Source organism: Hemiscyllium ocellatum, chromosome 28, assembly GCF_020745735.1.
Source record: "Hemiscyllium ocellatum isolate sHemOce1 chromosome 28, sHemOce1.pat.X.cur, whole genome shotgun sequence".
NCBI lineage: Eukaryota > Metazoa > Chordata > Chondrichthyes > Orectolobiformes > Hemiscylliidae > Hemiscyllium > Hemiscyllium ocellatum.
In genome coordinates, this window is record NC_083428.1 from 11,962,266 (window position 1) to 11,987,697 (window position 25,432).

General features: G+C 40.8%; 1 protein-coding gene across 1 annotated transcript in view; it reads left to right on the forward strand.

The window, feature by feature from the left end:
- LOC132828977 (calcium/calmodulin-dependent protein kinase type IV-like) overlaps window positions 1-25,432 on the forward strand; it is a 147,793-nt gene that overhangs the window by 98,595 nt on the left and 23,766 nt on the right. The window contains exon 5 of the mRNA XM_060846219.1: window positions 1,936-2,008. Within this exon, the coding sequence (XP_060702202.1) occupies window positions 1,936-2,008 (73 nt within the window). The remainder of the gene's footprint in view (window positions 1-1,935; window positions 2,009-25,432) is intronic.

Below are 25,432 nucleotides of genomic sequence, written 5' to 3' on the forward strand. Positions count from 1 at the left end.
GGCTCTTCACCTTCGTCCTTGAGGATTGCCTGCACTCTGTCACAAAGACTAAATAATCCTTCTCAACACTTCTCAAAGTTGTTATTGTCTCATAGCAAGTTTGTCATCAAATGAGTGGATTGTATAACAGGAAACAACACATTTGAGCACCCATTATTTGATTAATTAAGGAGAATTTGCAAATCAGTTGGAGGGAACTATAAGACCAAAAGATCTGGTCTGATTTGGAGACCTAAAGCCTGCATTTTCACAATGACAGAAAGGGCTTCCAACTTAATCAAAATAGCCCACAGCACTGACTCTGGAAGCCTCTACTAAGCTTTTTTCACTTAGGTTGAGGTGTAGAAAGGGGTGGATTGTCGAATGCACATCTGTGGATCACATAAGCAACTGCACATGTAAAAGTGCAGCTTCCTTCAGTCAAATCCAATTTCGATTAATGGGGTATCCAAAACCCAATTGTAGGCTTTATACTTTTCAAGAGAACTGTACCCTTTTCTGGAGAGGTAAGATACCTTTTCTGGATAGACTCAGTGACCGATTTGGGAAAGGTTGTGCCGTTTTTGGTTGTTAGAGTTAGACATGAATATGTATAAAAAGTGGGTAAATCTATTGGAACGCTCAGGCTATTGAGGCATTTAAATTTCATGCCTTTTGAATTATGTCTTTTTTAAATAGGATGTGACATGGATGCAGCATGAAGAGTGTGTTGGGGGATGTATGTGAGATTCTGGAGAGCCTTTTACTTTGGTTTATTGTTTTTTTTCCCTACTGCTCGGACAAAGCCCCAGATCATTAAGGTGGGCATTTCAGAGATCCCACCTCTGCAGTCTGTAACACTCTTGAAACTCTTTCCAAGGGCAATGAACTGGACTGCTCCTGCCACGCCCCACCCCAGAGTCCAGGGCATTCTCTCCCCAGTTGGGTTTGCAGAGTTAAGAATTTTCCAAGATTTCAAGCCAAATTTGTATGTTGTCAGCAATCTCCCACCCAAAAGCAGTGAGCTGCTTTCCCCACCTTCCCCAGGATTGCCTAAAGCTGACAAGGTCCAAAGTGTCTCTGTAAACAGGAGGGTTAAGTGAGCTGATCCTTTTTCAAGCCACACTCATTTCAGGGGAAAAGGCAAATAAAACTGACTTCAGGAAGTTTGCTGGATTCTAGAGCTTGAGATTACATTATATGAATATCTATGTGTGCAACATATTGAATTGTCTTGAACAAAAAAGGCTGTTGGCTTTATTAAAATAACTTTACCATTCAAACCTGTATCATAGTCCAATCTCAAGGTCTAAGTCTTTATAGTTAACTATATTCAGTGGTCTTCTTTAAATATCTGTACTGAAGCATGATATGCCATCATCATGGTTACTGTGCAATGCTCATAAAAATGTAAGGACTAAGCAAGGAAACTCCAAAATAAATTAAAACTTTACAAAAAAAGCACAATTTTAGCTCTGTCTATTTGTATACAAAGTTGATGTTAGTACTGAAAAATGGATTTTTACTCATGTCAGCCACCCTGTTATATCAAGCTCTCCTAGTTCAATTATATAACTGTGTTTGAATGATAAATCTTTTGACTTTACTACAATAACATGCCCCAGTCCCATCCTTGCCTTTTGAAGAACACTCTTCCCCACCACATTCTTGCCATCTTCTCACAGAAATCAAGCTGTGATTGTTCTGATCTGAAATTGCCAAATTAATGATTGCTTTGTGCTGGTCAATTGTGCAAACTCAGTTGGAAACCTTACAGACAGGAAACCAAGAGCTTCAGCTCAACAATGGAGGTCTGAACCTCAATTCCAGAAGTGGAAAGGTCTAAGCTTGTGCAGCCTTTTTCAGAAAGAATATCTTATTGGCTGAGTTGTTAAAACAAATCAAATACTTTGCTAAGTTGGTAATATTTTGTAACGTTACCTCTTTAATATACAGGATTGTAGAGAAAGGATATTACAGTGAGAGGGATGCAGCTCATGCTGTTAAACAGATTCTGGAAGCTGTTGCGGTGAGTCATGTTGATCATCTTTCACTCCCATTTAAGTTCTTCCTCCTACATCTTCCCCCTCCCTCTTATTAACTTTTCTGTGCATGAAATAATTTGATCAATAACATTTTGACCTGGAAAGTGAAAATTAACCACTTTGTTCTGAATTAGCATTCAACTCCGGCCGTTAGATTCTCCGATTTTTGTTGGACTTCAGTTTATCTTAGCACTACAAATGACACACACATAAGCTGCTGAGAATGCACTCAGGATTAAATTTTATTTTTATGTATCTGAATTAGCTTCTATTTACTCTTAAATAAATAAGGCTAAAAATAGGAAAGCAATCCCAAAACTGAATTAAATCGCAATGATTCCTGAAGAAGGGCTTATGCCCGAAATGTCGATTCTCCTGCTCCTTTGATGCTGCCTGACCTGCTGTGCTTTTCCAGCAACACATTTTAAGCTCTGATCTCCAGCATCTGCAGTCCTCACTTTCTCCTAAATCACAATGAAGCCTTATGAAATGCTCAGCAGTAATGTAATGCAGAAGCATAAAGGACAAAGAAACTTCCTCCTATGCAGTACAATTCAGTTATTCCATGAAAGCAATCAGAAATGTCATAAAGTCATAGAAATTTCCAGCACGGAAACAGACCCTTCAGTCCAACTCGCCCATGTCGATATTTCAACCCAATCTAGAGCTACCTGCCAGCATCTGGCCCATATCCCTCCAAACCCTTCCTATTCATATACCCATCCAGATGCCTTTTAAATGTTGCAATTGTACCAGCCTCCACCACTTCCTCTGGCAGCTCATTCCATACATATACTACCCTCTGCATGAAAATGGGTTGCCCCTTAGATCTCTTATATCTTTTCCCACTCAACCTCAAATGCCCTTTAATTCCGGACTCCCCCATCTCAGGGAAAAGATTTTGTCAATTTGTCCTATCCATGTCCCTCATGATTTTATAAACCTCTATAAGGTCATCCCTCAGCCTCTGACACACCAGGGAAAACAGCCCCAGCCAATTCAACCTCTCCCTGTAGCTCAAATCCTCCAACCCTGGCAACATCCTTGTAAATCTTTTCTGAATCCTTTCAAGCATCACAACATCCTTCCAATAGGAAGGAGATCAGAATTGTTCACAATATTCCAACAGTGGCCTAACCAATGTCCTATACAGCACAACATGACCTCCCAACTCCTGTACTCAATATTCTGACCAATAAAGGAAAGCATACCAAACGCTTTCTTCACTATCCTATCTACCTGCGACTCTACATTTAAGGAGCTACGAACCTGCATTCCAAGGTCTCTTTGTTCAGCAACACCCCCGAGGACCTTACCATTAAGTATATAAGTTCTGCTAAGATCTGCTTTCCCAAAATGCAACACCTCACATTTATTTAAATTAAATTCCATCTGCCACTTCTCAGCCCATTGGCCCATCTGATCAAGATCCTGTTGTTATCTGAGGTAACCCTCTTCACTGTCCACTACACCTCCAATTTTGATATTATCTGCAAACTTACTAACTATACCTCTTAAACTCACATTCAGATCATTTATATAAATGATGAAAAGTAGTGGACACAGCACCGATCCTTGTGGCATTCCACTGGTCACAGGCCTCCAGTCTGAAAAACAACCCTCCACCACCACCTTTGAGCCAGTTCTGTATCCAAATGGCTAGTTCTCCCTGTATTCCATGAGATCTAACCTTGCTAACCAGTCTCCCACTGGGAACCTTGTCGAACACCTTACTGAAGTCCATATAGATCACATCCACCACTCTGTCCTCATCAATCCTCTTTGTCACTACTTCAAAAAACTTAATCAAATTTGTGAGACATGATTTCCATGCACAAAGCCATGTTGACTATTCCTAATCAGTCCTTGCATTTCCAAATACATGTACATCCTGTCCCTCAGGATTCCCTCCAACAACTTGCCCACCACCAACGTCAGGTTCACCAGTCTAATGTTCCCTGGCTTGTCCTTACCACCTTTCTTAAATAGTGGCACCACGTTAGCTAACCTCCAGTCTTCCAGAACCTCATCTGTGACTATCGATGATACAAATATTTCAGCAAGAGCCCAGCAATTACTTCCCCAGCTTCCCACAGAGTTCTCAGGTACACCTGATCACTTCCTAGGGATTTATCCACTTTTACGTTTCAAGAATCCAGCACTTTCTCCTCTGTAATATGGACATTTTTCAAAATGTCACCATCTATTTCCCTACATTCTATATCTTCCGTGTCCTTTTCCACAGTAAACACTGATGCAAAATACTCCTTTAGTATTTCCCCCATCTCTTGCAGCTCCACACAAAGGCTGCTTTGCTGATATTTGAGGGGCCCTATTCTCTCCCTAGTTACCCTTTTGTCCTTAATGTATATGTAAAAACCCTTTGGATTCTCCTTAACTCTATTTGCCAAAGCTATCTCATGTCCTCTTTTTGCTCTCCTGATTTCCTTCATAAGTATACTTCTATTGCCTTATACGTTTCTAAGGATTCATTCAATCTATCCTGTCTATACCCCCTTACATATGCTTCCTTCTTTTTCTTAACCAAACCCTCAATTTCTTTAGTCATCCAGCATTCCCTACACCTATTAGCCTTTTCTGTCACCCTAACAGGAACATACTCTGGACTCTCGTTATCTCATTTCTGAAGGCTTCCCATTTTCCAGCCAAACCTTTACCTGAGAATATCTGCTCCCAATCAGTTTTTGAAAGTTCTTGCCTGACAGTTCTTGCCTAATTAAAGCCTTCCTCCAATTTAGAACTTCAACTTTTAGATCTGGTCTATGTTGTTACATCACAACATATAATCCCAATTTCCAACAGTCAAAATGTGAAAACACCATTCAGAATTATGTTTCCAGGTTCAGAATTGTCCTTGATTTCTTGTCAGTAAAAATAAAACTCTTATCTGGTCAAAATAGTTTGAGGGATGCGATGCAACTCAATTAGCTGCTCCCTTTTGTTTTAGACACTGATTGAATGTAACAGGTGTAAGGATTGTTGAATCCTCTCAAGAATCAGGGCAATGGGAGAGAAGCCATTGAGTCCAACTTGTCAGAATCTATTAAAACACAGAAATACTTCCAATTTTAAAATACATTAGAGAAGTTATGAACTTAACCGGAGTTTTATGGATTCTGAGAAATGCACCATCCATTCTGGAGGGACATGAACAAGTATGCGGTGTTTTCTGTTGCAACCACTAGGCCCCTGAGATTTTTCTGATGACCTTGCTTTGGTAGTGGTGTTTACAAGTTGTATCTAATAATTCCTTTTTTTAATTTTACTCGAACCAGATCAGATATTGCAATTGGCTGTGAGATATCTAAGAGAGAACTTGGGTGACAAGATCCAATCATTCACTCTGCAGAGCTGGACAGAATTAGTATGAGGGCAGACTGTCATGGCTTTGCACCACACTTATTGCTTTAGCTGAACACAGTGAATACCAAAAAATGTTCAGCACACTGAAGTAGGGTTTGAACCCAATGGATCTTTCTTCCATTAAGTTAAAGACTTCTTTTACAGGTGTGTGCACTACCTACCCAACATTTCTGTGTGCTGTACAATGCGTGGACAAGATGACTTAAAAAGGACAGTGTTTTAGGGCATAGAGAACATAAATAGTAATTATGGGAATTCAGAGGAGGAAGTGCTGGATGTCTTGAAATGCATAAAAGTGATAAATCCCCAGGACCTGATCAGGTGTACCTTAGAACTCTGTGGGAAGCTAGAGAAGTGATTGCTGGGCCTCTTGCTGAGATATTTGTATCATCGATAGTCACAAGTGAGGTGCCGGAAGACTGGAGGTTGGCTAACGTGGTGCCACTGTTTAAGAAGGGTGGGAAGGACAAGCCAGGGAACTATTGACCAGTGAGCCTGACGTCGGTGGTGGGGAGGTTGTTGGAAGGAATCCTGAGGGACAGGGTGTACATGTATTTGGAAATGCAAGGACTGCTTAGGGATAGTCAACATGGCTTTGTGCGTGGGAAATCATGTCTCACAAACCTGATTGGGTTTTTTGAGGCAGTAACAAAGAGGATTGATGAGGGCAGATTGGAAGATGTGATCTATATGGACTTCAGTAAGGCATTCGACAAGGTTCCCCATGGAAGACTGATTAGCAAAGCTAGATCTCACGGAATACAGGGAGAACTAGCCATTTGGATACAGAAAGGTAGAAGAGAGAGGGTGGTGGTGGAGGGTTGTTTTTCAGACTGGAGGCCTGTGACCAGTGGAGTGCCACAAGGATCGGTGCTGGGTCCTCTACTTTTTGTCATTTACATAAATGATTTGGATGCGAACATAAGAGGTACAGTTAGTAAGTTTGCAGATAACACCAAAATTGGAGGTGTAGTGGACAGCGAAGAGGATTACCTCAGATTGCAACAGGATCTGGACCAGATGGGCCAATGGGCTGAGAAGTAACAGATGGAGTTTAATTCAGATGAATGCAAGATGCTGCATTTTGGGAAAGCAAATCTTAGCAGGACTTATACACTTAATGGTAAGGTCCTAGGGAGTGTTGCTGAACAAAGACACCTTGGAGTGCAGGTTCATAGCTCCTTGAAAGTGAAGTCACAGGTAGATAGGATAGTGAAGAAGGCGTTTGGTATGCTTTCATTTATTGGTCAGAGTATTGAGTACAGGAGTTGGGAGGTCATGTTGCAGGACATTGGTTAGGCCACTGTTGGAATATTGCGTGCAATTCTGGTCTCCTTCCTATCGGAAATATGTTGTGAAACTTGAAAGGGTTCAGAAAAGATTTAGATTAAATTACTTACAGTGTGGGAACAGGCCCTACGGCCCAACAAGTCCACACCGACCCGCCGAAGCGCAACCCACCCATACCCCTACATTTACCCCTTACGTAACACTACGGGCAATTTAGCATGGCCAATTCACCTGACCCGCACATCTTTGGACTGTGGGAGGAAACCGGAGCACCCGGAGGAAACCCACGCAGACACGGGGAGAACGTGCAAACTCCACACAGTCAGTCGCCTGAGTCTGTTGCCAGGGTTGGAGGATTTGAGCTATAGGGAGAGGCTTAACAGGCTGGACCTGTTTTCCCTAGAGCGTTGGAGGCTGAGGGGTGACCTTATAGATGTTTACAAAATTATGAGGGGCATGGATAGGGTAAATAGGCAAAGTCTTTTCCCTGGGGTTGGGGAGTCCAGAACTAGAGGGCATAGGTTTAAGGTGAGAGGGGAAAGATATAAAAGTTGCCTATGGAGCAACATTTTCACACAGAAGGTGGTACATGTATGGAATGAGCTAACAGAAGAAGTGGTGGAGACTGGTACAATTGCAACACTTAAGAAGCACTTGGATGGGTTTATGAATAGGAAGGCTTTGGAGGGATATGGGCTGGGTGCTGGCAGGTGGGACTAGATTGGGTTGGGATATCTGTTTGGCATGGACAGGTTGGACCGAAGGGTCTGTTTCCATGCTGTACATCTCTATGACTCTAAATTGTACACAATTTTTCTTGGTTTGGTTACAGCTTATTCCCCCTAAAATAAACAGGACCCATCTGGCATTTGCTTCATTGGTTGTTTTATCATTTGTATGATTTTTAGCCTTGTGAATCTCTGCACAATACCAGATTATTTTTAAAATGTCACTACTTTTTAATCGAAAACAAAGTCCTAACGATTCTTTGAAAATGAATGCCGCATTATCAGAAAGACAACTTTAATATCTTATGTAACACACTACATATCCCTTATGTTGGAGCCTGATTAGTTTGAAATTAAATAGAATTTGCCTAGATTAAGGCTCCGTACAGCCACCCACCCACTGTGTATCTTTTTTTCTGTAATTATGCAATGAACTTGCAGTGACATTGCACTGTTCTTCCAGATATCCTAGTCTCCCTGCTGAATTTTAATAGCCTATAATTTGAGGATGTCTGCTACTTACAAAATATAACCTGCAATGAAGAGGCATAACAAAAGATCAACCTGTGTCTAACCTGTTTCTTTTTAGAGAGAGAAAAAACTAATTATCATTAGAGAGCCATGGACCAACTCAGTGTGAATGTCAGAAACTAGTTGGTGAATTCATTAGAACAGATTCACCAGTAGTCACGAACAGAATCTGGCATCATGGAGTCACATCAAAATTATAGTGCAATACACAAAACCTTGACTACACATTGCTCTCTGGACTAACTAAATAAAATGATACACGTTGATTTTACTTAAAATCCCCACCACTCACACCATTCCCTTTTCCGATGGCTGTCTATAGTATATTAGGAAGATGCACAGACCATGTGTCATTGTGATAGGCAACAGCTACAAAAGAAAGAAAAACAACAAATTGCGGATGCTAAAAATCTGAATCAAAAACAGGAATTGCTATAGAAACCCAGCAGGTCTGAGAGCAACTGTGGAGAGAAAGCAGAGTTAACATTTTCAGATCCAATGATCCTTCTTCAGCTACAAGAGCATTCCTTGAATTGTACTAACCATGCTGACTCTTTAAGGCCATCCAACCAGCTGTGTGTACCTTGTTAGAAAGCAATGATCTGTTATTTATTTCCAAGTTCCACTGCCCCATAGCCTCTAGGATTCTTGCTCCTTCTGTGAGCCATTCTTGCTAACCTAGGTCAGCATGGATAGGTTGGTCCGAAGGGTCTGTTTCCATGCTGTACATCTCTATGACTCTATTGAGCAAGGCAACATGTTACTCTGTTATCAATTAACATGACAGTCTCACCACCTCTTAAATGTATCCAGATTTTTCATCTAAAACACAAGTTGATGACGAAGTGCTGATTGAGTTTCAAAGCCCTCAAATTGCTCAAAGCCTTTATTACCTTAAAATCCCCCCATGATCCATTTTTCTCGATTATTTGTATCATCTTTTTATCTGTTGTTATTTAACTATTAAGTATTGGAAGAGTAAACGAACATAATGTGGGAAGTGAAGGAACAGAGGAAGAAGATTTCCTCTGTGCTATTAAAAATTAACAACATTAATTTTAAAATTCTTAAATAAAACCTAATTTTGACACTCTTGTAACTCTACATCCCGCTGTATCATTTGATTTCCTCTTCACTATCTCCAACTCTGCCAATTTTGATGTATTCCATAAATTTATGAATCAGACCACCTACATTTTCCTCCAGATCATATAAATAACAAATAACAAAGGTTCCAACACTGATCCCTGCAGAACACCACTAGTTGCTGATTTCCATTCTGAAAAGCAACTTTTCACCACGACTGTCTGTCTTCTATGATAAAACCTGTATTGTGTTCATCTGGCCAGCTCACTTTGGATCCCATCAGACTCTGTAGCAGACTGCCATGAGATACTAAAGTCCCTGTAGACAACATCCACTGCCTTTCCCTCATTAATCATCCTTGTCACCTCTTCAGACATGACCTTCCCAATACAAAGCCATGCTGCCTATCACTAACAAGTCCATTTGCTTTCAAATATGAATACATTTGTCTCTCAGTATCTTACCAACAGCTTTCCCAATGTTGACATCAGGCTCAACAGTCTATAAGTACTTGGATTATCTCTGTTTCCCTCCTTAAACAAAGGAACAACATTGGCCATTCTCCAGTCCTCTGGAACCTTGGCCTGAGGCCAAAGAGCATGCAAAGATATCTGTTAAGGCCCTAGCTATTTCCTCCCTTACCTCCCACATATCCTGGAATTGATCCCATCTGGCCCTGGGATATTTGTCTGCTTTAAAGTATTTCAAGACTCCCAACATTTCCTCTTTCATTATGTTGACTTGCCCAAGAGTATTCAGACACCTTTCCCTTACCTCAACCCCCCGCCCGGAACCCCCCTCCCCCCACCCCATCTTTCTCTTCAGAGAATACTGATGTAAAGTACTTATTAAGAATCTCATCCATTTCTTCTGGCTCCACATATAATCTTCCTCCTTTGTCCTTGAGAGGGCCTACTCTTTCCCTAGCTATCCTCTTGCTCCTAATATATGTATAAAATGCCTTGGGATTCTCTTTATCCCTGCTGACTAAGGACATTTCGTAGCCTCTTTCAGCACTCTTAATTCCCTGTTTGAGCTCCTTCCTACTTTCTCCATATTCTTAAAATAGAATAGAATCCCTACAGTATGGCAGCAGACATTTGGCCCATCGAGTCCACACCAATCCTCCAAAGAGCATTTCACCCAGACCTATCCCCCTACCTATCTCCTGTAGCCCTGCATTTCCCATGGCTAAACCACCTAGCCTTCACATCCCTATAAAATTCACACACCAGGTTGTAATCCAACAGGCTTATTTGGAAGTACTAGTTTTCAGTGCCAGTACTTCCAAATAAACCTATCGGTCTGTAACCTGGTGTTGTGTGATTTTTCATTTGTCCACCCCAGTACAACACCTCTACATTCATGATTTAGATCCTGGGCAAATTAGCATGACTGATCCACTTAACCTGCACATCTTTGGACTGTGGAAGGAAACTGGAGAACTGGAGGAAACCCAAGCACACACATGGACAAAGTGCAAACTTCACATAGTCTCCCGAGGGTGCAATTGAACACAGGTCCCTAGTACTGTGAGGCAACAGTGCTAACCACTGATCCACTGTGCCACCTATAAATCTAATTCTCTGATCGGGAATTGAAGATAGGCCACGCCAGTGAAAACATCAAATCCCAACCACTAGACCTCCAGGGATGATTCTTCTTCAAGGTCTTTGTCTGGTTTTAGTTGGCAAGACATTAGGTATACTCCTTTTTTTTGACTAAGTTAATAATTTCCCCTGTCATCCAAGATTCCCAAGTCCTGCCATTCCTGCCCTTCATTTTCTCAGGAGCACTCTAATCAATTGGTCCTTAAAAGACTCCTACGTGTCAGATGCAGATTTACCCTCCAACAGTCGCTCCCAATCCACATCTCTAATTCTTGCCTAGCTCAGTTATAGTTGGCCTTCACCCCAATTTAACAACTTCATCTGAGCTCCACTCTTGGCCTTATCCATAAGTATCCAAATTTGTACAAAATTATGGTCACTATTCTGAAAATGCTCCCCCCATTGAAATTTATATCACCTAGCTAGGTTTATTTTCCAGTACCAAGTCCAGTAAGGCTCCTGCCCTTGTTGGACTATCCACATACTGTTTCAAAAAACTTGTCTGGACCCACCTAACAAATTGGTCCCCATCCAAACCCCCAGCAGTAAGGCAGTCCCAGTCAATATGGGCATGTTAAAATCAACTACCACAACCACAGTTATTTTCACATCTTTCCAGGATCTGATGACATGTCTCTTTCTCTATTTTCCACTGGCAGCTGTGAGGTCTGTAGTATAATCACAGCATTGTGATTGTACCCATCCCATTCCTGAGCTCTCTTCATAATGTCTTGCTGCAATATCTTCGAGGAGAAAGTGAGCACTGCAGATGCTGGAGATCAGAGCTGAAAATGTGTTGCTGGAAAAGCGCAGCAGGTCAGGCAGCATCCAAAGAGCAGGAGAATCGACGTTTCGGGCATGAGCCCTTCTTCAGGAATGAATGCAATTTTGCTGCAATATCTCTCTAGCACAGCTGTAATATGATCCCTAACCAGTAATGCAACTCCCCCACCTCTTTCACTTCCCGTAAGACATTGATATCCCAGAATGTTAAGCTGCTATTTCATATTTACAAAATAGCTTAACACTTTTTGTACATCCATTGTCCTTAAAGTTGTCATCTGCAAAAACTTTGAGAGCCCAGGAGGACAGTGGGTGATTGACTTGGTTTTCACTAAACAATTAAGATGTAATTAATTCTGGAGTTTGGGTTTAAAGAGCTTGGTAATTGTTATTTGGGTGTCTTGTACCTGGTTGGAATTTGTATCCAATCTTGGTTAAGAAAACTAACAGGAAGCAGAGTTTTGGGTCATTCTGGAAGGATCTAACAAGGTTAACCTTTAAATGAATGCAAAAGCAATATCTGTTGTCATGACCACTTGATGGGAAAATACAATTAGGTTTTGTGGGAGAGAGATCTGAGGCCAGGTCCTCCCAATAGTCTTTGTAGTAATGTAGAGTACGTTCTTATAACCTGTAACTAGTTGCAGAGCTACAACAAGCTACATTTGTTTATTCAAACAAGATTCCTATTGTCCAACTAAAACATAGATATCCTCATCTGCACTAGACTATGCATACACTGGAGAAACATATACGTATAAGGTTATTAATGTAAGCATACAAAACTCAGTGAGCAGTGATGTTGTTCAGAAAACATAGTTTTACTTCACCATACAATGTGGTGATCTGATGACTGATCTGCCTGCTCATATAGTCTGATGAAGATAATAGATTGAGATATGATGACTAATGAATCCTGGAGAAGAAAACCTCAGGGCAAGAACACTTCAAAGAAAGACATAAAGCATTAATGCTGTGTAAGAACTGGAAAAGAAGAAATCAGTGGTAAAGCAGTGGTACAGGCTGCAGCTTGTGGCAATGATACGTGGTGGGAGCACACCCAAGTCCAACAACACTGAAGAAGCGTGACACCGTTCAGGACAAAGTAGCCCACTTGATTGGCTCCACATCCTCCACCAACACTCAGTAACAGAAGTTTTTGTATCTTCTACAATATGCACTGCAGAACTTCACTAAGACTCTCACAGAGAGGAACAAGGGTAGTAGACACATTTGAACACAGCACCTGCAAGTTTCCATCCAAGCCACTCACCATCTTGATTTGGAAATACTGCCATTCCTTCAGTCCTACTGGATCAAAAATCTGAAATTCCCTCCCTAACAGTATTATAGGTCTACCTACAGCACATGAACTGCAGACAAATCTGTGTGATTAGCAATGCCACTCCACCACCTATTTTACTTCCCCTCCATTCCTCTTGAAACATCTCAATTTTTATGTTGCTTTATCTGCAATATTATTGAGGCATCATGTTTGATGCAGATGTCTGCATGCAAAATCTTACAATTGCCTTCCAAAGTTTCTTTCAGTCCATAATGTTATTTAGAGTACCAATGTTGGTGAGATGGGAATACTTCTGGGAGTTCCAACTGTGCTTCTAGATTTTTAGAGCAGGTCCTAGAAGGTACAACTCATATGTTGTATGTATATTTGCCTTTATCCCAGGATTTACATTTACCTCAGGATTTACATTTGCTGGCCCTTCCATGATAACAGAAGATCTCTGTTTCTTTTTTAAGCTACACAAAGGAGGGCATTTATGGCTATGCCAACTCTTGGAAAGGCCAGCTCTTCCTTTTATCTCTGAAGGTCGCGACTGCATTACATTTTCTGCCAAGCTGAAATAATTGATCAAGTACAAAATGTAATAGCCATCATCACTTTCCCTCTAGAAAGGCAGCACAAACTTTCTTAGCTGACATTGGAGACGGCACCCAGGAATTGTAAACATTGTTGAGCTTGGTTAATATCTTCTAGCAATCATGACCACCCTCCACCTGGCCACCCATACTCAAAATGGGTCAGGCCAATATGCTGTCAACATCACTCACTTGAAGACTCTGTATCTCCACTGGTTTTCCTTTATTAAAACTTAATTGTTCTCTGCTTTAAGCAGATTTACAATGGCATTTATTCCCCATCTCATTTTTTCCAAAGAGTGTGATAGTGGACCTTCTGTTTACATTGCAAAACTCTGTGTGAGGAAATTTGAGTATATTCACTCAGCAATTGTAATTCATGGGCAGCTTGTGTTCAAAGCAGGTTGTTGTAGACTGAAACGTGATGGTGCTCCTGTAACATTGGGACTCTAATCCGTTTGTGTATCTGAGACACTATTGAAGTAAAGTTGGTGAGATTTGCAGTGCATCTTGTGGATCATTTCATTTTTATTTGGCAATTCTTTTCCTGTCTATCATTCATCCCTAGATTCCTTTTATTTTAAGTTTAATGACTAAGACTTCAGAGACCCAGTCTTTAAAAATAATCTCTGAACTCAAGTATATACTATATAAGTATACCCTCCTGTGGTGCTAGTGGAAAACCTGAAGGAATCCACACCCATATCTGCAACATAGTATAGGGATGATATGGAATTATGTTAATAACACCCAAATCTATGCACCCTCAAGACAACAGTAAAGCAAGTTAAAATTCACACAACACCAGGCTATAGTCCACCAGGTTTGATTGGAAGCACTAGCTTTCGGAGCGCTACTCCTTCATCAGGTGATTGTGGAGTTTAAGATTGTAAGACTCAGAATTTATAGCAAAATTTTACAGTGTGATGTAACTGAATTTATACATTGAAAAATACCTTGATTGTTTGTGAAGTCTGTCATCTGTTAGAATGATCATGCTAGTTTTGCTTCTTTCATATGTAAATCGCATAACTTTTTTTAAAAGTTACATTCTCAAGTGAACTTTAACAATTGGTGTAAGTCCAGACAATGTATTGAGTATTAGCACCCCTCTGTGCTGCTATCTGTGTCATAATGTTTAGACTGATCCTAACCTAAAAAATGAATTAACAGAATCTTACATGGATTCATGCAGTTTTTGAGCAAAGTATAATGTAATTATGCAAGTACAAATTCAATCTTATATTCCACAATCATCTGATGAAGGAGCAGCGCTCCGAAAGTTAGTGCTTCCAATTAAACCTGTTGGACTATAACCTGATGTTGTGTGATTTTTAACTTTGTACACCCCAGTCCAACGCCAGCATCTCCATGTCATCAATAAAGGAACTAAGAGAATTTGTTGCTATTGATGCATCAGTAACTGCTGTTCCTATTAATGGGCTGAAAAACATCAGGGCTTACCTTGAACTGATGAATGGGCTCTCAACCCAGTCACTAGCCAAATTCCATCATCAGCCTTAGTCAGCTGCAACATCCCAATCATAGTAAACTAAAATCACTTCAACCCCTCAATTTTCAGCACAGGTTGGAGCTTCTGGTCTGGGCCTGGGTTAGGTTGAGTATCTAAGTAAAATGACACTAGACTGAGGTCCTTTAAGGACATTAACTTAACTGAGAAGAGGACAGTGTTTCTCTTTTGAGATCTCTGTCGATGTAATCTTGATTAAAAACCTCTCGACCTCCTGACAACATTATAGTATTGTGTCGGACTAATAAATGAGGTCAAGAGTTTTAGTCTCAAAGGGATAAGAGGCAACAGAGCAAAATGAATGGGTAACATGGTCGCAAATTAGTAATTTTCAAGAGAGGCTTCTCTTTTTTAAAAAAATTGCAATTAATGTTTGTAACTGTTCAGTCACAAATTAGTTGAATAGTTGATTGCGAGCAAGCCAAGAAAGCAAGCCAAAGGATTGACTTCAAAGGAAATAAAACTTGCTAGCATCATTTTACACCATTGTACAGTGTCAATATCTGCCTCAATGAGTGAAGTGGAGAATGCAAACGAATGTGGCATAAACAAGACAACTTTTCCTGCAACATTCTAAACAGGGACAGGTAAAGGTTTGCAACAGAACACAGCAAAGTGTTGAAATGGTATACTGATTAAAGGTGGAATATTCATAACCAGAAATCTGTTGTTTGATGACAGGGCAATGTAAGCTTGCATTTATTTTCAATTTATTAAATATCAGTAACTTCAAAGCTGCTTATAACTCCACAATTAAGAGTCTAACGCTGACCATAAATCCATTGCTGATTGTTCAAAAAACCCATCTGGGTCACTAATGTCCTATAATGAAGGAACCTGCAATCCTTACTTGGTCTGGCCTACATGTGACTCCAGACCCACATCAATGTGGTCGATTCTTAACAAAACTGTCCCCTGTGGAGAGGCAATAAATGACAGCCTAGCCAGCGACACCCTCATCCCATTAATGAATTTTAAAATGATTATGTAAAAAATTACATATCCCAGTGTTGGTATCTGCCGGACAATACAGGACTTTGCTAAGCAACTATGAGTTGCAGAGGTGAAGGAGGATCTGCAAATACAGAATTGAGCAGATAAAGACATTTTAAATGTTATTTCAATAAAGGTTTTGTTTTTATTTTGAACAATTAAATGATTTTACTAATTCTGACAAAACTCTTACAAATATCTGGACATGGACAACTTGAAAGAAACCATCCATTACAAAGAAATGGGCTCAACCTCAAGTCTTAAATATAAACCTGTAACTTGACAGATGCTGCTGTGATTAAGTGTCATATTGACAAATACTCAGTGTCCCTGGCATGCTTGAAAGCATGACTTTCACAGCTAAACAATAAGATTTGTGTGGGTTCCTCGGCACAATAAAAATTGAAGCAATTATTGAAGTTTTAGAGTTCTTAGAAACTTTTTCAGATAGACTCTTGTGGTATTGCACACGGGCAGTTTAAATCCATTCCAAGTCGATGTAGAAGATGGGAAGATAATAAGATTTTGGCAAAAGGGAATCAATTGGAAATGGAGAAGAAAAAATAAGAAACAACGATAAGGAAAGGAGAAAGCAAGAAAACGAGGACACTAATGGAAGGCAAGTGAGAAATTTAGGAAGTGAGTTATATTGCTTTTTTTGTTGTGTGAAGGCAGGGTATAATGAACTAAGGTTGATTTTCTTCACAATAAATAAGTTAATAGAGGGGATAAGTGGATGGTTTAGTGGTCAAATTAACTATATCAGATAATTTAACTACCAGATCATTTAACTGTGCCTTCTTTATGAACGTCACTTGCTTCTTCAGTCAAAAAAATGGTTTTAGGGATATTAGTTAGACACAGGGCTGAAGCTTACCACATTTAAAGTATGTGTCAGTTTTGGCAAGTTTCATGGAAGGTTTCTGTCCATGGACCTTAGCACATTTTCTGATGGCTATCTTCCCAAACTCACCTTACCTTTGTATATCGCATTCTCCCATTCACCGCAGGTGGAAGTGTTGGCCACTGGCAGACCCTCCAGGTATTCCTGGCAATGGTACCATTTTCAAAGCCCAGCCATGCACCCTGTCAAGCACTGGTAGTCCACAGCTGTCCTGCACAGTTCCTGTCAATTGCCCAGACATATCAGACAGAGGAAAATTGGCATCCCACTTTGTGGATGGACATCTGGAGACCCTTATGGATAGAGCATATATATTTTCACTGCCCTTGCAGCATGTCCTAAGATTTTATTCACTTATGGAGCGCCAGAGGAAAATGTGGTGAGCTGGAATCACCAGGTTATAGTTCTGACTTTCAAGTAGGGTATTGTTGTCATCTAATTTTCTATCCAGCAATTGGGAGAATAGGAAACTACGTATCATTGAGGTGAGATAATAAAATAGAGTCACAGAGATGTACAGCATGGAAACAAACCCTTCGGTCCAACTCGTCCATGCCGACCAGATATCCCAACCCAATCTAGTCCCACCTGCCAGCACCCGGCCCATATCCCTTCAAACCCATCTAAATGCCTTTTAAATGTTGCAATTGTACCAGCCTCCACCACTTCCTCTGGTAGCTCATTCCACACATGTGCCACTCTCTGTGTGAAAATGTTGCCCTGTAGATCTCTTTAATATCTTTCCCCTCTCACCCTAAACCTATGCCCTCTAGTTCTGGATTCCCCAACCCCAGGGAAAAGACTTTGCCTATTTACCCTATCCATGCCCCTCATAATTTTGTAAACCTCTATAAGGTCACCCCTCAGCCTCCAACCCTCCAGGGAAAACAGGCCCAGCCTGTTCAGCATCTCCCTATAGCTCAAATCCTCCAACCCTGGCAACATCCTTGTAAATCTTTTCTGAACCCTTTCAACTTTCACAACATCTTTCCAATAGGAAGGAGACCATAACTGCACGCAATATTTCAACAGTGGCCTAACCAGTGTCCTATACAGCTGCAACCTGTACTCAGTACTCTGACAATAAAGGAAAGCATACCAAACGCCTTCTTCACTATCCTATCTATCTGCGACTCCACTTTCAAGGAGCCATGAACCTGCATTCCAAGGTTTCTTTGTTCAGCTACACTCCCTAGGACCTTACCATTAAGTGTATAAGTCCTGCTAAGATTTGCTTTCCCAAAATGCAGCACCTTGCATTTATCTGAATTAAACTCCATCTGCCACTTCTCAGCCCATTGGCCCATCTGATCAAGATCCTGTTGTAATCTGAAGTAACCCTCTTCGCTGTCCACTACACCTCCAATTTTGGTGTCATCTGCAAACTTACAAACTGTAACTCTTATGCTCACATCCAAATCATTTATATAAATGACAAAAAGTAGAGGACCCATCACCGATCCTTGTGGCACTCCACTGGTCATAGGCCTCCAGCCTGAAAAACAACTCTCCACCACCACCCTTTGAGCCAATTCTGTATCCAAATGGCTAGTTCTCCCTGTATTCCGTGAGATCTAATCTTGCTAATCAGTTTCCCATGGGGAACCTTGTCGAACACCTTATTGAAGTCCATATAGATCACATCTACCTCTCTGCCCTCATAAATCCTCTTTGTTACTTCCTCAAAAAACTCAATCAAGTTTGTGAGACATGATTTCCCATGCACAAAACCACGTTGACAATCCCTAATCAGTCCTTGTCTTTCCAAATACATGTATATCCTGTCCCTCAGGATTCCCTCCAACAACCTCCCCACTACCAAAGTCAGGCTCACTGGTCTATAGTTCCCTGGCTTGACCTTATCACCCTTCTTAAACAGTGGCACCACATTAGCCAACCTGCAGTCTTCCAGCATCTCATCTGTGACTATCCATGATACAAATATCTCGGGAAGAGGCCCAGCAATCACTTCTCTACCTTCCCACAGAGTTCGAGGGTGCACCTGATCAGGTCCTGGGGATTTATCCACCTTTACCCGTTTCAAGACATCCAGCACTTCCTCCTCTGTAATATGGACATTTTGCAAGATGTCACCATCTATTTCCCTACAGTCTATATCATTCATATCCTTTTCCACAGTAAATACTGATGCAAAATACTCATTTAGTATCTCCCCCATTTTCTGCAGCTCCACACAAAGGCCGCCTTGCTGATCTTTGAGGACCCCTCTTCTGTCAATAATTACCCTTTTGTCCTTAACGTATTTGTAAAAACTCTTTGGATTCTCCTTAATTCTATTTGCCAAAGCGATCTCATGTCCCCTTTGTGCCCTCCTGATTTCCCTCTTAAGTGTACTCCTACTTCCTTTATACCCTTCTAAGGATTCACTCGATCGATCCTGTCTATACCTTACGTATGCTTCCTTCTTTTTCTTAACCAAACCCTCAGTTTCTTTAGTCATCCAGCATTCCCTATACCTACCAGCCTTTCCTTTCACCCTGACAGGAATAAACTTTTTCTGGATTCTTGTTATCTTATTTCTGAAGGCTTTTCATTTTCCAGCCGTCCCTTTACATGCGAACATCTGCCCCCAATCAACTTTTGAAAGTTCCTGCCTAATACCATCAAAATTGGCCTTTCTCCAATTTAGAACTTCAACTTTTAGATCTAGTCTATCCTTTTCCATCATTATTTTAAATCTAATAGAATTATGGTCGCTGGCCCCAAAGTGCTCCCCCACTGACACCTCAGTCACCTGCCCTGCCTTATTTCCCAAGAGTTGGTCAAGTTTTACACCTTCTCTCGTATGTATGTACATCCACATACTGAATCAGAAAATTGTCTTGTACACACTTAACAAATTCCTCTCCATCTAAACTCTTAACACATTGGCAGTCCCAGTCTATGTTTGGAAAGTTAAAATTCTCTACCATTATTCTTAAAGGTAGCTGAGCTCTCCTTACAAGTTTGTTTCTCAATTTCCCTCTGACTATTAGGAGATCTATAATACAATCCCAATAAGGTGATCATCCCTTTCTTATTTCTCAGTTCCACCCAAATAACTTCCCTGGATGTATTTCCGGGAATATCCTCCCTCAATACAGCTGTAATGCTATCCCTTATCAAAAATGCCACTCCCCCTCTCTCTTGCCTCCCTTTCTATCCTTCCTGTAGCATTTGTATCCTGGAACATTAAGCTGCCAGTCCTGCCCATCCCTGAGCCATGTTTCTGTAATTGCTATGATATCCCAGTCCCCTGTTCCTAACCATGCCCTGAGTTCATTTGCCTTCCCTGTTAGACCCCTTGCATTAAAATAAATGCAGTTTAATTTATTAGTCCTACCTTGTCCCTGCCTGCCCTGATTGTGTGACTTGCTTCTGTTCTCAACTGTACCAGTCTCAGATTTATCTCTCTTTCCTCACTGTCTCCCTGGGTCCCACACCCACCCTACCAGTTTAAATCCTCACAAGCAGCTCTAGCAAATTTCCCTGCCAGTATATTAGTCCCCTTCCAATTTAGGTGCAATCCGTCCTTCTTGTACAGGTCACTTCTACCCCAAAAGAGATTCCAATGATCCAAAAATGTGAATCCTTCTCCAATACACCAGGTCCTCAGCCATGCATTCATCTGCTCTATCCTCCTACTCCTGCCCTCACTAGCTCATAGCACTGGGGGTAGTCTAGATATTACTACTCTCAAGGACCTCCTTTTTAAATTTTTGCCTAACTCTCTGTAATCTCCTTTCAGACTCTCAACCTTTTCCCTTCCTATGTCGTTGGTTCCAATGTGGACAATAACCTCTTGCTGGCCCCTCTCCCCCGTGAGAACATTCTGCACCCTCTCTGAGACATCCTTGATCCTGGCACCAGGGAAACAACACACCATTCTGCTTTTTCTCTGCTGGCCACAGAAATGTCTGTCTGTACCTCAGACTAGAGAATCCCCTAACACAATTGATCTCTTTGAACCTGACATACCCCTCGTTGCATTACAGCCAGTCTCAATACCAAAAACTTGGCTGCACATGCTACATTCCCCTGATAATCCATCACCCCTACATTTTCCAAAACAGCATACCTGTTTGAAATGGGTATATCCACAAAAGACTCCTCCCATAGGTGCCTACCTCTCTTATCTTTCCTGGAGTTAACCCATCTCTGTGACTGTATCTGAGACTTTCGCCAAGGGCTTATGCTCGAAACGTCGAATTCTCTATTCCTGAGATGCTGCCTGGCCTGCTGTGCTTTGACCAGCAACACATTTGCAGCTGTGATCTCCAGCATCTGCAGACCTCATTTTTTACTCCATTCCTATAACTGCCATCCATCACATACTGTTGCTGTTGCAAATTCCTCATCGCTTCTAACTGTTTCTCTAACCGATCCATTCGATCTGATAAGATTCGCACCCAACAGCATTTATGGCAGATATAATCCGCAGTAACCCTTAAGCTCTCTTTAAACTCCCACATCTGACAAGAAGGACATATCACTCTATTAACGGCCATTTTTGCTCCTTCACAATCTATAGAACCAGAAAATAACACCGTTTTATTCTTCTACAAACACTGCCCCAGGTTAAATTAATAGCTATGGCTTATATTTTAAGTTTAATCAAGAGACATATCTCCAAAAACATATAATCAAGAAAGAACCCACTCTACTCACTACTGCCGATTCTATGTAGACCACACTTAAAAGCAATGATTAACTTATCTGATTCTGTGCTGCAAACTTCGCCCAACAGTTCCTCCACTCCAATGTCCAACAATACATTAATTCAAACAGCAAAGGCAATTCACCTCCAGCACCTAGCATACCTCAAAAAAGGAGCAGCTGTTACAACCAGAACTTTTTCCCATCCTCCATCTTGGATTACCCAGAATCCTCCTCATGCTAACTACCAAGAATCTAATATTGAAGTTGACTACTTGGTTGGAAAATGGGACATTTTGCTCTTGATGGCAGGAAGCACCTCACTGCCAAACTAATGCAATTCTCCCAACTTTTTTCCAATCCCCATGTTGTTCCATGCCTGAGAAGATTTCAGTTACAGTTTACGCTGAGGGAAAAGCTGCAGTGTTGGAAAAAAGCAAGATCAGTGTAATGTCAAGCAGAAACTTCAGAGGGTACACCAACCTTTCACATATTATTAGAAGTAGTTCTGTCAGCCTCTCAATAGCATTCACAGGAACAGGTTATTAGAATGTCAATGTCACAGCCACTCAAAGGTTTTTAATATTTCACAGATTTTTATTTTTTTCCATTCATTAGTGGAATATTAGCTAGCTAGACCAGTTTTTATTGACTATCTCAAATTGCTCAGGGTAAGGTGATGAGCTGCCTTCTTGAACTGCTGCAGTCCTTGAGTTGTCGACATTTCGACAGTGCTGTCAGGAATTCTGTAGCATTTCAGCAATGCTTGATGCAGCATGTTACTCTCAATGCAAGAGCATGCATGCATGTATGTAAGGACAGAATCCAAATTGCCTGTGGTACTCTCCATTTTTATATTTGGAATGAGACTCGAACATAAAGTGTGATCACTGGGATGCAAAACCCATGCCTTGCCAGCATTCTCCATAACCTATAAACAAGCAAAAGGAAACCAATAACCAAGAGTAATAGTCAGTAAATATAATGGTTTCAATCTTTATTTGAACAGTTATAACTTACAACAGTATCAGAATGAATGTGCTTGTGAAACGGAGCAAATTTTGCACCTGGAGGATGATGGTTGAATGCAAACTATGGAATCAGATTAATTTTTCATTCAAATGAAATTAAGCAGCCTTGAATCTGATGAAAGTCATTATACAATTGGCTGACATTGAAAGATTTGACAGACACCAAACTCAGAGCTTGTCACCACACAAATTATGAAAAAAATCCTTGTTGTGCACACTGTGCTGCAAATGATGGTAAATTGATTCCATTAGGGCCAATTTTTAAATTATTCAAAAGACATTCACTTACACAGAATTAAAAATAGTCCCAACAGCAGGATTGTTTTGAGGAGAATAATATGGGAGTAATGATTATTTCTGTCAATACAACATGACTGTAACTTTCCCACAACCACAATTTTGAGCAAAATTGGAATGATGTTCTTTTTCCAAAAGTGGAGCAGAATCTTGTTGAAGCAGCAGGCATCTCATCTGATGGCTGGAGTCTGGTGAAAAACCCACTCTGCCTATCTCCAGAAAAGGCCTGGCAAAACCATGGGGGTAGTGGGGAAAGAAGAGAACAGACGTCCTGTCGAGCAAGAGCTTTCTTCAGTCAGAGGGTAATGATCTGGGGATTTGGTAAAACATGATTCAAAACCCATCATGGCAGATGGTGAAATTAATGAAAGAAACTGGAATTGAAAGCTAACCTAATGGTGATTACAAAACCTCTGTCGCTTGTAAAAACCCATCTGGTTCATTGATGTTCTTTGAGGGAGGAAATCTGCCTGTCATAATCTGATCTGGTCTACACGTGACTCCAGAACCACAAAAACGTGGTACACTCTTAACTGCCTTGTCAACACCATTTAAAGACAAGAAAGGATGATCAGTTGGACCAAACTGATGCAAAGTCTAAGAAAGGAGATGAAACTGGATAGACCACTCAGCATTGATCTATCAGCACCAGAAACAACAGCAGTGACCTAGTCCTGTCAATCTTGCAAAGTTCTTCTTGCTATCATCTGGGGTTTTGTTTAAAAAAAAATTGTACAGCTGCTCCATCCTCTGATCAAACAACAGCCTTGAATCATCTTCATGGAATCATACCTTACATAAAATGTCTAAAGACATCACCATCGCTATCCCTGGGTATGTCCATTAGACCATATATCATTTCCCATCATCAGAACAAATTCAGCAGAGGTGGCAACACGGTAGTATACAGTCAGCAGGGAATTGCAAGGCAGTCCTCCTCATTCACTCCAAACCCACAGTGTCATGTCACCAAGTCAAACATAGGCAAGGAAACCTCCTGCTTATTCCCACCCATCGCAATAACCCCTTCTAGGGCTGGTGAATCCAAAATCCTCCATGTTCCATACCAATTTGGAGAAGCACTATGGGAAAAAAATGACACAGAATGTACTCTGTCACAGTTGCTCCATTATTAATTGAACCAGTGGGGTCCTGACAGTGGGGACAGGACTGCCAGACTGAGTCTGCAGCAGGAAGGAAGGTAACTATTTGTAGTAAGTCAAGCCTGGTCCAGCAGAGGGGTATAATTTTCAAAAATCTTACTTCTTTAATAATAGCACTTCATAATTTGTTTAAGGACTGAAGATTGAAGTACATGTAGACCTTGTTATCCTGAGTCAGCCCGCTAATGACCAATAGTTTCACAAATAGCAGATGACAAAAAAGGTAACAGCTCCATAAACGGTATCAGTACGAATACCAAAGGTGTGAGAATCCTGATGAGAGAACCTCAAAGCCCAGCCTCTAAGCTTCCCAGGTTTCTGGCCATTTCAGTGAGATTTCAAAATGTGAGCACAAGAATCTGCTAAAACAGCCGGATCCACAATGTTGTGGGGCAAAAATTTTACTCTGGTTGGGAAATTCCCAACTCCACAAACCCAGCTTGAGAAAAGGTGCCTCCATTGTTCTAATCTTTAATACTGGGGAATGGAGTCGAAGAGTGTGGTGCTGGAAAAGCACAGCTAGTCAGGCAGCATCCAAGGAGCAGGAGAATCGATGTTTCGACCATAAGCTGTTTATCAGGAATGAACTGGGGAATAGGTGCAAACTGAAGTTGGACATTCTGCTCCTAGACACAGTATAGAGGCAGCCAGAGGGTGGATGGAGAACCAGAGTGTTAACTGATAAATCTCCGGATGCACCATCCTCCAACACACCCAATTGCATCTCATTACCTACATGATAACCCCAACCCTTTACCCACTTCAACCATTTCCACATCTCTATTGCAATGTAAGGCCCATAAACTAACCTCAATTGCTTCTCATACCTTCCTTGCCAATCTATGAACTCCAACCACTGTTCACGGTCCTTTATTTCCTCCATGCTGACTCACCTAATCTTCACCATGGGAAGACCTCAGTCCCCATGGTGAGATTAAACAATAATTTTCTAAATGTCTATTATAGACTTCACTGTTTTAAAATAAAAATGTCATTGACAAAAGACCATCCAAGAAATTTAAATTCCTTCAATTACTTAATCCCTGAAGAGAATAAAGATTTCTTTGAAGTATTTAGTCCCCTATAAAAACCAACACATGTACTCATGCTCCCCCAACCCATTTAAAAACAGCTATAACTTCTCTGAGTTGTGAAAGTTCAAATTTACAGATCTAACACTATGATAATGAAAAGTTGTAGAAATAGAAAAGGTGCATTAATCATATGATGATAAGTCTCATGCTCATATCAACAAATATTTATTGAAATATTAAGCATAGATGCTTTTCCAAATGCAAGCTGAGTGACTTTTCTTTCTCAAAATTTAAACAAAGAATTTAACTAACACCATCTTCAAAGACCTTATCCAATTTTACACACATTCTGACCTCTGTAAAAGAAGTATGTGACCTCATCCAAGAGATTAATTTATCTCTCTAAATAATTCTGGCAGATTCAGACCTTTCCCTCAAATGTCTTAAGCGCAGAAGTCATGTTTCAGAAATCTGTGTAACCAAAACTGTTTCTGTTTGAAGGCACC